Genomic DNA, 14777 nt, shown 5'->3' with positions numbered 1-14777 from the left:
CGAGGCACTCAGATTTGTAGATCCCTGTGCCCTTTGTCACGAAAGGCTCACTCCTCAGTCCGTAAGAGCAGATGGCCTGCCAAATGAGATATTTGGAGGCGAACTTCGACATTTTCTTCGAACTTGCTCTTGCCGGTGAAAAATTCCAACCCCGGAATTTGCTTAAAATCGACTTTTATATACGTTTCGTCGTCCATCACACAGCAGCCATATTTTGTCAGCATCTTCTCGTAGAGCTTCCGTGCCCGAGTTTTAGCCGTCGATTGTTGCCGCTCATCGCGGTTTGGGAAGTTCTGTACCTTGTATGTATGTAGTCCAACTCTCTTCTTTGCATTCTGGACGTAGCTCTGCGACATGCCGTGATTTTTAGCCAAATCACGGCTTGAGACGTTGGGATTTGCTTTAATCATCCGCTTCACCTTTCCCTCCGTCTTTTTGTTCTCCAGTCCCGGTTTTCTTCCAGCTCCTTTGCCGTGGTCCAACGTCAACCGCTCCTGGAACCGCTTCAACACTCTGGAGACGGTTGAATGGTGAATGTTCAACATTTTTCCCAACTGCCGGTGCGACAGGTCAGGAAATTCCAGGTGTTTGGAAAGAATTTGTTCTCTCAACTCGCGTTGGTTCACCTCCATTTTCGTTGAATCGAAAAACACGACTTCGAGTTTGACAGCATGTACACAATACACATCAATGAGAAAGTGTGCAAAATTTGGTTGATTTTTACCCAATGGTAAAAAAGTTATGCCCTGTTGAATGTGTCGCAATAATTTCGTGTTCGCCCTTTAGTAGTAACATTATGTTTATTTCTGTTGATTATGGTAGTACATTGATTTATCATTTTAATTGATTAGCCTACTTGGCTCTTCATCTTTGTTTAATTTGATATTCTAATTTAATATTTGCGTTTTTCAACTAGTTTACAGAATATCCCTTTAGGGATGCGTTTTATTTTAATTGAAAAAAGTGATAACCTACCTAACAACGATTATAACTTAACCTAACGTGCTAGATCACGTATGATCTGATGATTTGATCTCAGACAGGTGTCTCTGAACCTTTCCAGGATGAATACTCTCCGTTCTTCTAATGTTTGAATTCCAGCCAGGATGTGGATCTCAGAATTTCTAGTCCGCAGGGGACTGTTTAGGACCTTCCTAAGGATCTTGTTCTGGATCCTTTGGAGTTTAAGGTGATGACATTTTGCGCAACTCTCCCAGATTGGCATACCGTACTCGATAACAGGAAGGATGATTTGTTTGTAGACAGCAAGCTTATTTTTCAGGGACAGGGTTGACTTCCTGTTGATAAGTGGATACAACGATCTTATCAAGATGTTGCACTTGGTTTTTGTTTTGCTCCCTGAAAAGAAGCTTGCTAGGTGTTAGCCCGAGGTACACGACCTCTTTGGAGCATTCCACCACTGTGCCGTTCAGGCAGATCTCACAGACAGGACGTCCAGGCCTCTCTGAAGTTTGGCAGTCAGAGCTCCGATGACCCTACCCTTGTAGACGATGGATGTGTCATCTGCGAACAGAGACAACGATCCACCATCAGGGAGAGCTGGCATATCGGAGGTGAACAGGTTGAATAGGATGGCGCCAAGGATGCTTCCTTGTAGAACCCCGGCACCGATGTTGAAAGCATCCGATGTGATGATATTCAGAGAGACTCGGAACGCCCTGTCTGATAGATAGTTGTTTATGATCTTCACTAGTAAGATTGGAAGACCGTACTGCTGCAATTTGAACACCAGTGAGCAGAGGCACGACAGCAGCGCTCTTTTATATCTTTTCAGGTTCAAGCAGAACGATGTGCAATCAAGTGGTACTCGATTATGGCGACTGGGCTTGGGGAAAACGTTTATTTCATTAAAAAAGTCATAACATTATCATTTGAAAAATTAAAAAAAAAATATTCATGGAAAATTGGAAAAGAATTTATTTTAGCAGATTCGTAGAGTTAATTCCTACACAATAATTAATTTAAAGAAATCTGTAAAATTTTACCGAAATCTCAACAACTGAACGTTCGGTAAACAGTTTCGCAGATTTCTTGTAATTTTTCACAAATATCTGTGAATTTTTCACAGATATCTGTAAATAATTACAGGAAAACTGTAAAATTGTTTACCGAACGTTCAGCTGTTGAGATTTCGGTAAAATTTTAAAGAAATCTGTAAAATAAGCTTAGTGTGTATCGATTGACGTATTTGGATTTTAATTTCATCTGTAAATAACAAAGCATTAAGGGTTCAAAATCGAACATTAATTCTTCGAGCATTTTATGGATTTGCACCCCAGTATAGTCCACAAAGACGTAGTTCTAAGTCAAAAAATAAGTTAAGGGTTGTGTCGGATACACGACCGCATTGTTGACGTAGGACTTCGAGATTATTTTTGCTGCTCCATTCAATATAATTTTAATAACAAAATAAAAGGTGTTGAAATTTAACTCCAACTCTTTATTGAAATTTATGAAATTGGGCGGCTATTGAATTAATCCTAAAATTAAGATTAAATTTTTGAAATTACGGAATCAGTTCCTTTATGAATCATAATTATGTTCCACACATGTCCACCCAACTTGCGGAAACTTACTAATGTTAGTCATGGTCAGGGCTCTACATTTTCGAAGCTCTAAAATTAACTCGAGTTTTGTTCCTTTCATAGGGGAAATGGATGTAATGTCGGCCTAAATGCCCCTTATTTGGGCCCATATATAAATTCAGCAATCGACTAAATTTTCACTGGCTACCAAAAATATTCATTAGTACCGTCCCAATGATGCGTTCATCTAGATATAATTGATAAATAGCAGATTTTTAGCGATGGGCACAATCTTAGATCCATAGGCCAACATTTGAGCCATTTCCCCTACAACGTGTTTAACGAAAATGAAAAAGAAGCACACTTAGAACGAAAGGCTGGCTGTGGATTTTCTCGTCGTTGCTTTGAAGAGGTGACAATACAGGGGCGAAAAAAAAACCACTTTTCTGTCAAACGCGAAACACTTCCTGATTGGTCGATTTGAAGTTTTGCACCCTAAGCGTAAAATTGAACAAAATTACAACAGGGAACACAATTCAATTTCGTTCTGTTCTTCTGTTTACAAAGACAAGACAAGGAATAATTATTATTCTCTAACAGATTATTCTGTATAATTATTATTGATAACAAATATAACAATTCCAAAACTAGCAATTTTCCGATTCGGATCGATCCTGGAATCTGGAATCTGGAGACTGTTTGGAACGATTATCAACCATTTGGAAGGTTGCGAAGGCTGGACGGAGAATGTGGATACGTGATTATTTATGGTGAGGGATAGAGAAGTTTTTGGCATAGAATTATTGAATTATTGAATTTCAGAATCGAAGAGCGAGTCAAAATACTGTTGGAACTGACGCCGGAGATTTATGAAAACTACCTGACCATCTTCCTGAAGGTATACTTCAAGGTGTGCCCCGATCTAAAAGAACTGCAGCTGGTATCGTTCGAGTGTTTCTGTAAATACTGCGAACCTGGACTGGATGGATCATTTGCTCTGGACGATGTGACCAAACGATGAAGCTGGCCCTCAGTACAATCTATATGCGAATGGGGAATGTCCACCATGAAGTGCTTCGTCCACCTCTCGAATCTGCGATATCGGTCGATCAGGAACAAACCATGAAGCTGCTCACTCAGAACCTTGCACTCCTATTCTTCGCCAAGTACCTTCTGATTTCCACGTACCTGGCCAGTCATAAGAAGAATCATGGAAAGCAAAGGAAACGCCTTCAATCTGTCAATGCGAAGGTGAAGGTTTCGGAGAAGATGGCCACCCAGCTGAGACGGAAGTTATTCTTCAATTCTGCTACCGAACTACTTCTTGCGGGTTTTCATATTTTCCGATGATTCCAACGGCGTATGCTCAGAATCCATGGACAGCTATCTTCTGCTTCGTGCGAGCAATCTTATCTTCCGCGGATTTCAATCGGGGGCGTCGGTGTTCGGAGACTAATCCTGGAAGAAATAAAATTTCTGTGTGGTAAAACATTGCTAGCTTTGTCTAGCAATTAAAAAAATACCTAACTGTGATCTCGAAAGCTTTGATCGGTGAAATCAAGCAGTCAGCGCGTGACTAGTATTGGACGTTAGATGGTGACGGACGGTAGAAGAAATGATTGCCGGTCTTTAGTCAGCAAATAGGACGTGGGACAGCCGGTCAGGCGGTCGGATTCTCTTCCACTGATTCGGAACGGGGCGTCAGTTGTGGTTAGCGACTAATGTTGGACGAAAAGATGGTGACGGACGGTAGAAGCACTGACGCAATGAGATGTATACAGGTGAGGAAATGACCGTAAAATGGTATTCGTGTAGTGCAAAATATGTTATAGTGTTTGTGAAGTATACCTACCGTGACGTCAAACTCCACTTTTTCCATGCCAATTTTTTATGAGTTTTACGTCATCACCGATTGTTTACCTCTTTTTTGCTACTAATACCAACAAATACCCTCTTGTGCCACACCTGTATATACCTCATTGGCACTGACGGCCCGCGGTGACTATTGCTGGACGTTAGATGGTCACGGTGGGTGAAGCGGGCTATGGTCGAAGCAGATTTGGTGAGACAGTGAACTATGATTGCATGCTTCTGCTATCGAACTTTTTCTTTCGTGTCTTTTTAGCCTCCCCTGATTTCAACCGGAACACCACAAACTTTTTGATCAACATTTCCTTGAAATTTGAGCAGTGAAACGCTTCGCTCGGTAAAATGCTCATTTCTTGACAAAATCTGTGAGGCAAATTATTGGCATCTGGACTGAGGCTTGCTTTGAAATTTCGAAAGATGATCTCCATGGCAATGAAAAAGTTATATACCTCATCTGTCACTAAATGGTACTCGATAGTATGTTCTGGCGCGAAGAGTTGAGTAAAGTGCGGGACCACTCTCTGGAGTATTAGCGCTTATACACTTTTTGAAACATTCCGTGCAAGTCGGCACACGCTTCCGAATCTTGCCGAAAATATATCCTGCGATATGGTACAGTGTATTTTGTTCCGCACTATCCAAAACAAACTTACCATCTTCGACCAGTGAATCGTAGTCGATATCGATATTCTCGGAATATTCGTCGGTTTCCAATACGGTGACATGAGAAACATCAAAAACTTCTGATACCGCATCTGTGCTAATTGTGCTTTTGTTATGTATTTTCTCCTTTGCGCACTCTGCCCTACGCTTCGACAGTAGATCCATCATCTCGACCAAGTGTTCTTGATCATCTGTGTCATACGAAGCGTTTGGGACAGCTTGCATGTACTGGGAGAGCGTAATTAATTTTAAGTTTTGAGTAAATTGAAGAGGTGTTGGACGACGTTGCCTATAGCGAATCAAGGAAAACAAGCTTTCCAAGCAATCCTGTACGAATCTTGCGGTCAGAATTTGATTGTGTCCGTTATCGAGGAGGAAGCTTGTAAGTTGGAGGACAGCGGTTGTACACATCGCAACTCCAGTTTTCCACGGTTTCCAGCGCTGATCCTCTCCAACTTTCAGGTCGTACACTAGTCTAACCGTACTGTTCAGCTGGTCAACAATTTCAGCATCATTCCGACGCAGCGCCCTTTCATCGTTCCGGTTATTCATTCGGTCGAACCAAACTGCCAAATCCTCGATTACGCTTGCAGTAGTTTCCAGCTCCGGTCGATTTCTCCTTGCTGCTACAACCCGAAGCCCAGCAGATACTGCTAAATTACAGTACTTTGTCGAGTTGCACACCTTCATCTTGTCGACTGAAGGTACTGGCCTGTCAAAGCACACATCACGGAATGAAAGCTTGTGGCACATCCGCAGCTGGTTTCCTCCCTCATAATCAACCATAACTTTAAGATGGTCACGATGTACAATATTGGATATCAGGCCCTTCTTCTTTACATACCATTCCGGGACAGTTAGCTATTTGTTGTTGATCCAACCGTTTACCATATTCTTGAACACGTGAACGGGGTCCGGGATTATATGGATCTTGCGTGTGCTGTCGTTCGGATGAGGAATGGACAAATCGTTTTGAACGTTTTCTTTGCCAAAGTTAAATCCGAAATCGTTCCACATTTTCTGATTTTCGGAACCGGAATCAGATGTAATGAAGTGAACTTTTAGGTCAATTGCTTCTGCTCTCTCGATTAAGAGCACCACGATGGCTTTCATGTACGTTTTTGGAATTGAGCTACCTGTATACTCAAAACCAACCACTTGTTTCCACCGTGCTGACACGCCAACCGCCATAAAAACTAGGCCTTTTGATGCCAGCTCGTCTGTTATGGGGAGACTTGTAGTTCCGATTAACTGTTTTGTATTCTGGCAAAACTTCTTAGCTTCGTCCAAGCTCATTTCGTCGAGCACAATCCCACAATCTTTATCTCGTTCGCTCATCGTTGCTACTTTGCACTCCAACAACTTAAAAATATTGTCCAGAATCCCTATAGGTAATTGAAAATTGTTTATTACACACATAAAACAAAAAAGCAACGATTGTATTTTAGTATCAAGCTTACCTGGTCTAAAATGGATACCTTCAACATTCCTCAGCAACGTTCTGGTCGAGGGGAATGGAAAACCACGTTTTATAAGCTTGTCATAACCACCACGGCACATGAAACGAATTTGCAAGCTGTCGGTAACCGTTTCATCCGACCACTTCTTCACATTCAGAACTTCACCTGACAATAACTTCATTTGATCAGAACGGAAAATTTTCCGCTCAGCTCTTTTATTCTCTGTCGTCTGCTTTACCACAAGTTGTTCAAACTTTTTCTTCCAGCGCATAGCGAGTCTTGACATAATTAAGAAAATTCATACATTAATACAGCGTATATTTTGGAAAATAGGGTGATGGGTTTAGGGTTCATGGGGATCTTATTCCAGTCAAGAAAAAGACCGAGGGCGAAATTGCAATCTTTTTTTGAATATCATCGCAATGTTAACTTTCGAATATTTCCCATTAATATCTTTGAAATGTAGCTACTGGAAATATTATTTCTCCTGCTCTAGGGAAAAGGGGAAAAGGGCTCAACAAACTTTTTAAAAATTCTTCGCCAATCTCGAGATACGAACTAAAATAATGTATGATTACGCATTAGGAACTACGCAGAACATGGAGAGGTCACGGTACATTAAAGTCTCACTTACACCTCTTTCCTTTTAACCCGTTGATATTTATTTTACGCTACTGTCCCTCTGGCTACGCGCATATCTAAATCTATTCACTCGGGCAGATTATTGAAGCAGGAAATCCTCAACTTAAACTTCGGATTTCACAGCAGCAAAAACAAAATTGTCTCTGTCTTTGCCCTCGATACTTTCTTAAGAAAAGCCTAAGAAAGAAAAGCTTTCCCTCATTTTTTATGTAATAAACAGCACTACTGGAAAGTATCACTTATTTTACCTATTCAACCTGGAGACTTGTCCTCTCAGTCGCAGGATTTCACCGCAGAGATGTTTTCCTTGTTCTCCCTTACTGTCCTCGGCGCTTGATGAACAAGTTGTACTCAGCTGATTACCGGTGTCCTCAGATGCTTTCGCTTCGTTGCTATCGTTCTCAACAGTTTCCATGCGCTCCACCGACTCAGCAGTTAATCCAGGAACCTCCACTGGAATTCTAGAGATACGATCCGCATTAAGTTTTCCGTCCGGAAAATGAGCCTGTACAAAACAAGATTTAAGTATTGATTTGAAAACTAGTGCAATGTTCTACTTACGCTGCAAATTCTAGTGCTGGATTTGACAACAAAATATTCGATGTCATCTTCGTTATCTACGCACAAACGAATCCACTTCCGCCTGATATCCTGGTCTTTTGGAAACCGAAAAAAACTGGAGTTCCGGGTAGAATAATTTGCTACGACCACAATGTTTCACAAAGCACCGCATTTTATTTTACTTTTCCACCAACAAAAAGTAACAATAATTTTAGAATTTGTACGCAAACGATGAAAAAAAACCTCGAGAAAAGCAGAAGAGAGCAAAAAGCAAAAGCACTGTATGACATTTCTAATTGACAGATGCCTGTGACGACTCGTTTTCAACAGGGACATTTCTGGCAAAAGAAGAACACCTATAAAAGAGTAAGAAGCCAATTGTCACCTCTTTCTCTTGGGCTTTGCTCACCCCTTTCAATGAAATTAACTTCGATTTTCGAGTTGAAACGAGGCCTCATTATGGCTTTCAATCCCTTTCACCGACCTTGTCACCTGCTCTGTCAATTTGTTTAATATGCGTTACGTTCCACTTACGTTACCTTCTTAGATAAATATGTGTAATGAAGATAAATTAAACATATTACGTGTAGTCGTTTTTTTACGTGAGAAATGCTTTAAACATATATCGTACTTTCCCGATTTTGTCAGCTCCATCTGAAATTTTAGGCTGACAAAAACGGGAAGCTGACCATTTTAAAATTAAGATTAACCATTATCTATCCACTATTAATAGACTTACTGATACATGTTTACTATTCTTACAACAAAGGGAACACCAAACGTCTTGAAATAGCAAAGCTGTTTGCATACGCTTTGTTGAGCTGGTACGTACTGTTCAGTTTCCTAAAATTCTGCTTGGTTTCCAGCAGACGCTGCAACCCGGGCTGGACCTCCATATCTTAGTATCAACGTAGATACACTAGCCAGGAGCCTCTTGCTACTACTTGGTTCCGAGATGTTCAGAATGATTCTGGTACCACGTTGATGAGCTTCTCGCAGGCGACGTGACTACACAGCAAAAAAAAAATTATTTTGATATTACATATTACGTGATTGAAGTGCATCCTCTTGGATGTAATATTAAAATTTATTTTTTGCTGTGTCATCGAGCATCACTTCCTGGTATTTTGACATGCGCTTCGAGGCTACGGAGCGCTCCCCAACGGTGATTTCTGTCCGCTGCACCGATTGATAGTTACTGATCAATAGCACTCTCTTTTGTGGTGGGCTATCCGCAGCTTCGCTCCATGTATCCAGTTTCCAATCATGTCGCTCGCCTTGGTCGCCAACATTTCTTCCATCTATTCGAGCGTCTTGCATGTTACCGTTTGGGCAGCTTCAGTGTTAGCACGCCATTGTACATCCCGTTCCAGAGCGTTGGACCAAGGATGGAGCCTTCTGGAATTCCCACCGTGATCCTAACCGATCTCTGTCCCATGTCTGTCTCGTAGACCAGAACCCGGTTCTGGAAGTAGCTCCTTAGAATTCTACACAGGTAGTCAGGGACTCTCATTCTATGCAGTGCTTCGGCGATGTTGAACTCATTCTTGACGTCCGAATTGGATTCACCGTTGCTCTACCTTTTCGGAATCTGAACTTCTTCTCCGACAACCCGTGCTCCCTCTCCGTGCATTTTCGTTAGCTTGTTTAGGATGATCTTCTCCAAGAATTTTCCGAGTGTATCCAGCAGGCAAGGCACTGCTACGAGTTCCTCGTTGTCAAGTCCCGTTCCAGGCGATTTCGGTTCAATTTGCTGTCAAATCCGAGTCAGTTGGTGATTGGTCGATTTGACAGTAGCAATCGTGGAATAAGAAGGACAGAGGGATCACATCAATCTGACTGGCAGTGATGCCGGAATCAATGTTGACGTCAATGGCGTTTTTAATTGTTTATATTTGGGAAAGGAATGTTGGAAAATAGGGTCCACAACGTGCTTTAAGAGATGGATATTCTTGTATGTTTATGGTTGTTTTTATTTTGTTAAGCAAAAATGATGTACAATGTTTTAAACTGTGGTAGAAACTCCGAATCAAATTCAAATTTAAATCCGTCAAACACCATGCACTAATTTTCGATGGGAATTCATCAAAAACATCAGGAAGAGTGAGAAACTGGATTGTCAAGTCCCGTCCCGGGTTTAAACTTGTTCGAGCTAACTTCAATTTAGTTGGTATATCCCTGTGCTCAATTAAAATTTTAAAAAATAGCAAACATTTTAATTTAATAACTGGAACGAAAATATGATTGCTTCATTAAAGCATATTATATTCCAAATAGAATGGATTATACCCCATGTATACAATATAGTTCGAGTTATAGTTTTAGTTTTCATAACTTTCATTATTCGTTGTCCTCTTTTCTTTCGAGAAAGATTGCATATTGTCGGTTTCATGCAATACTGGCACAATTCAAAATCGGTAAATTCGGGTTCAAAAATCATTCTGCATTTCTGTGTTAAGTTTCAATTTAACGAATGTTTTCATTTCCACTAGACTTCGGAGCTTCGAGAGCATTTCAGGCGATAACGGCACAAAAGCTGTGTTAACAATAAATACGAACACCCTAGGATTAAAGTTATAACAGTTTCAAATTTGTTAGCAGAGTGTACACACTACCACGCATCTCTCTTATCACCTATCGGTCTGATAGAGTGAAAGGATATCAATAGGCTTTTTACAATTCGTGTGCAGGTCGTGTTTGCAATCGGACCCTTTGCATATTATATAACCAGTATAGAATAGCCAGGCCAGTTCAATTCAATAAAGACCGCCAACCTAAGAGCACTCCTTCACTAATAAACCGTTTTCCTAGTCTGATACCGAGCCAATCTAGTTCTTTTATTTTCGCACATTAAATGGTCCTTCGAGCCGGATGATTGGCGTCGGTATAATTGCATAGTTTTCGGTTCGCGAGAAAGGTTTCTCGTGAAGTTAGTTTCGCGTCGGTCGAAAGTATAAGTACCTCGAACGTCATCGTTGTAAGTGCCGTGGACATTAAAGTGGAGCAAGCTCACAGTGCTAGCTAGTGATAAAATCCCATCTATCGAACGTGAACAGAATTAAAAGTGACAAAGTGTTCTCCGCGTGGACCGGAAAAGGAGCTACAGTTGGGTAAAATTGGCCAAAGCGCAACCACACAGCGACCAAGGAGGGTGGCACCAAGGCTTGGCTGGAATCAACCGCGTGTGTAGCAGTTGGCGTGGCTTGGATCCATACAATAGGACCTGAAGATAATAGCCGGGTTGACAAAGGGCGATCACTCGACGTCGGGCACCACATTACCAATTGACGGTAATTGATGAGGTAAGCGAGTAGAAGCATGCGACTAACCCACCTACTGACAGATTTGATTATTTGGGAATAAATTGCGGACAAATAGTGAGCGTATTTCCGAGAATTTGAGCATATATGCTAACTGAACTAACACGAGGTGGTGGTTAAAGTCTCGTGGACTGCTGGCAATAGGAACAATTACATTTTCCGATATGCCTGCCGATTTAAGAGCATTGAGCAAACAAGAGCGTTTCTGTTTCGATACGCTAAATAACGTGGTTAAATTTGTCGATGGTTACAACGAGGATCGGGATAAAGGGCAAATCGCGGGGTGGAAGGATCGTTTGGAGGGACTTTTCGAGAACTTTTTGAAGATCCGTCTGCAGATCGATCTGCTGCAAGATGCTGATTCGGCTACCGCAGCTAATGATGAAGAAGCCAGTCGCAAAATACGTGAGCAATTCGAAAAGGGCTACGTGAAGGTGAAAGGGTTCTTGATCAATGCTGAACGCATGGCTAACGCAACGCCGTCCGTCAGTACTGAAGTAATTGCTGCTAACTCTAATCCTAGTCGCACTAATCAGATGGCTAGGATAAAGCTCCCCGAAGTTAAGCTGCCTTCGTTTGATGGATCAGTCACTGATTGGCTGACATTCCGAGACACTTTCAAAAGTCTCATTGATTCCAACCCTAACCTATCGGATGTGGATAAGTTCTCGTATCTTGTCGCATCTCTAACCAAGGAAGCTAAACGGGTTGTTGAGGCTATTGACATAACCGAAGCCAACTACCCTATAGCCTGGGAAACGCTAGCCAGGCGTTTCGATAACAAAAAGTTGGTGGTCAAAACCTACTTAGACGCTCTTCTTTCCGTGGAACCTCTGAAAAGAGAAAGCTACGAATCTCTATCTCGGCTCATAGATGATTTCGATCGGAACCTGCAAATGATTCAAAAAATGAACATTGATACGGCGGGTTGGAGTGTATTATTAGCGTACATCGTTTGCTCTTGTCTCGATGCGTCAACTTTGAAACAGTGGGAGAATCACCACAAATCCACAGAGGTTCCCCAATACGAACAGCTAATCGAGTTCTTGCGCAGTCATTGTATCGTTTTGCAGTCCATCGCTCCTGGAAAGCCACGCACCTCTGAAGCGTCACGATCGGATGTTGTAAAGGTGCAGAAATCAAAAGTTAGCAGCGTACATTCCGTCATCAGTTCTACCTTGAAGTCGTGTGGGTTTTGTAATCAGTCTATCCATTCACCTTTCAAATGTGAAATGTTCCGCAAGCTGTCCGTTCCTGAACGTTTCGATTTGGTGAAGAAAAGGTCTCTCTGCATTAACTGTCTATCAACGGATCACCAAATTAAGAACTGTTCATCTGGCGCCTGTCGTGTTTGCAATCAAAAACACCACACGATGCTCCACCAGCAAGCTCCAATTCGCAATTCGGCCCATCCAAATGTTTCTAAGCTTCACCAAAACCAACCAACCACAAGTCAGACTCAATCTCAATTCCAAACCGCTCAAACGGCTCCACCAAACGCAAATAAGACTTCCTCGCAATCTCCTCCCGCTGAAAGTCAACAGTTAGCCACTGGTTCGCTCAGTTATTGCTCCACCTCCTTGGCTGCCAACTTTCATCGAATCCCATCAACTGTGTTGCTGCAAACGGCTCTTGTAAAGGTCGTCGGATCTTCTAGGAATATTATGTGGGCTAGAGCATTGCTCGATCCTGCTTCACAGCTGAACATCATTTCGGAGAACTTAGCTCAACGATTGCAGCTGTCAAAGGTCAAAGATCATCACACCATCGGAGGTATCGGAAAGTCTACCATTGTGTCTACCCACTCCATCACAGCCGAGATCCAGTCACATTGCTGCAACTACCGTACACAGCTGAAGTTTCACGTGCTGAGTTCTGTGACACGTGAGCTGCCTTCAAACAACATCGAAGTCACTGAGTGGCATTGGCCTAATGACATCGTGCTTGCTGATCCCCAATTCAATGAACCAGGGGTAGTAGATATGATTATAGGAGTCGATAGCTACTATGACCTTCTTCTCGATGGATTTATCCGCCTCGGTGCGGGACAACCAGTGCTGCAAAATACTTTGCTGGGATGGGTTGTTTCTGGCAGGGCTGGGGTCAACCGACCCGAACCGGAGATAGTTAGTATCGTCCACGTGTGTACGCAAGATTTCGATGAGAAACTATCCAGATTTTGGGAGTTAGAAGCTTGTCAGTCCTCTAGTACCATGTCAGTAGAAGAATCCACTTGCGAGGCTCACTTTGTCGCAACGACTGCAAGGGACACCTCTGGTCGATTCATGGTAGCACTTCCGATAAAACCGTCCGTTATATCCCTGATGGGAAACTCCTACGAAATCGCCAAACGGCGCTTTCTGTCGTTGGAACGCCGTTTACAAACCAACCCTCAGCTCAAATCTGCATACTCGGCTTTTATCGAAGAATACCGTCTACTGGGACACATGAAAGAGATTACAGATATCAAGCTACCAACCCAGTATACTCCCTACTATTTTCCGCACCACTGTATCGAACGTCCTGATAGCTTGACCACTAAACTTCGTGTCGTGTTCGACGCCTCCTGCGCCACTGATACTGGCATTTCCCTGAATAACACGCTTATGGTAGGGCCAGTGGTGCAAGATGATCTTGTATCCCTAATTCTGCGATGGCGAATTCATAGGTACGTCATTATTGCGGACATAGAAAAAATGTACCGTCAAATCCTGATGAATCCTGCCTTCCAATGTCTTCAGCGGATACTCTGGCGAGATGACCCTTCGGGGCCGATTCTGATCTTCGAGCTAACGACGGTGACTTACGGAACCTCTTCGGCCCCATATCTGGCCACGCGATGTTTGTACGAACTCTCCAAGGAAGGTCATTACTCGAACCCTTACGCCGCTAAAGTTGTAGGCAAGGACTTCAACATGGATGATCTGCTTACGGGATGTAACGATGTAGAGGCTGGGAAGATCTTGTGTACCCAACTACTCCAGCTGTTGGGCTCTGCTGGATTCCAATTACGAAAATGGTCGTCAAACTCTCCAGAGATTCTTGCCCACATTCCTCAACCGCTGCGAGATGAACGCAACGTCCTAGGACTGGATCCGGGAGCTTCGATCAAAACGCTAGGTCTGAGGTGGGAACCCGCATCGGATGTCCTGGGCTTCCACGTACCGAAATGGAAGGAAAACCATCACATTACCAAACGGATTGTTGCTTCCGATACTGCCAGTCTGTTTGACCCTCCAGGCTTCCTAGGACCCATCATAGTAGTCGCTAAACTGTTCGTGCAAGAACTATGGAGAAGCAATCGTTCCTGGGACGAGCCCCTAGAAGACGAAATCCAGCAAAGATGGTTGCTGTTTCGGTCGCAGCTTGCAGTAATCGAAAACCTCACCGTTCCACGCTGGGTTATTCCGATTGTCAACCCGACCCACATCGAACTTCACGGTTTTTGTGATGCCTCTGAACGGGCATACGGGGCCTGTATATATTTACGTGCCGTATCCAGCAATGGAGACACCTCTGTTCGACTCTTGACGTCAAAGTCGAAGCTTGCACCACTGGGAAACACTCCCAAGCAAAAAAAATCTGTTTAGCTCGACTGGAGCTATCATCGGCACTATTATTAAGCCACTTGTTCCAGAAGGTCCAGAAAGCATTGAACCTCTCCATGAAGTGCTTTTTCTGGACTGATTCTATGATAGTGCTTCACTGGATATCGG

The 14777-nt window shown here is 42.7% G+C and overlaps 1 protein-coding gene across 1 annotated transcript; it reads left to right on the top strand.

Annotated features, from left to right (window-relative positions):
* Positions 1 to 11225: 11225 nt before the first annotated feature.
* LOC135713939 (uncharacterized) lies at positions 11226 to 14651 on the top strand. The gene has a single exon (XM_065237156.1). The coding sequence runs from the start codon at positions 11226 to 11228 to the stop codon at positions 14649 to 14651; it is 3426 nt and encodes a 1141-aa protein (XP_065093228.1).
* The last annotated feature ends 126 nt before the right edge of the window (positions 14652 to 14777 follow it).

Source organism: Ochlerotatus camptorhynchus, unplaced genomic scaffold (assembly GCF_037179485.1).
Source record: "Ochlerotatus camptorhynchus isolate MF236.1 unplaced genomic scaffold, CSIRO-AGI_Acam_v1.1 ptg000596l, whole genome shotgun sequence".
NCBI lineage: Eukaryota > Metazoa > Arthropoda > Insecta > Diptera > Culicidae > Ochlerotatus > Ochlerotatus camptorhynchus.
The sequence above is the reverse complement of the archived record's forward strand: the minus strand, read 5'-3'. Positions and strand labels throughout refer to the sequence as shown.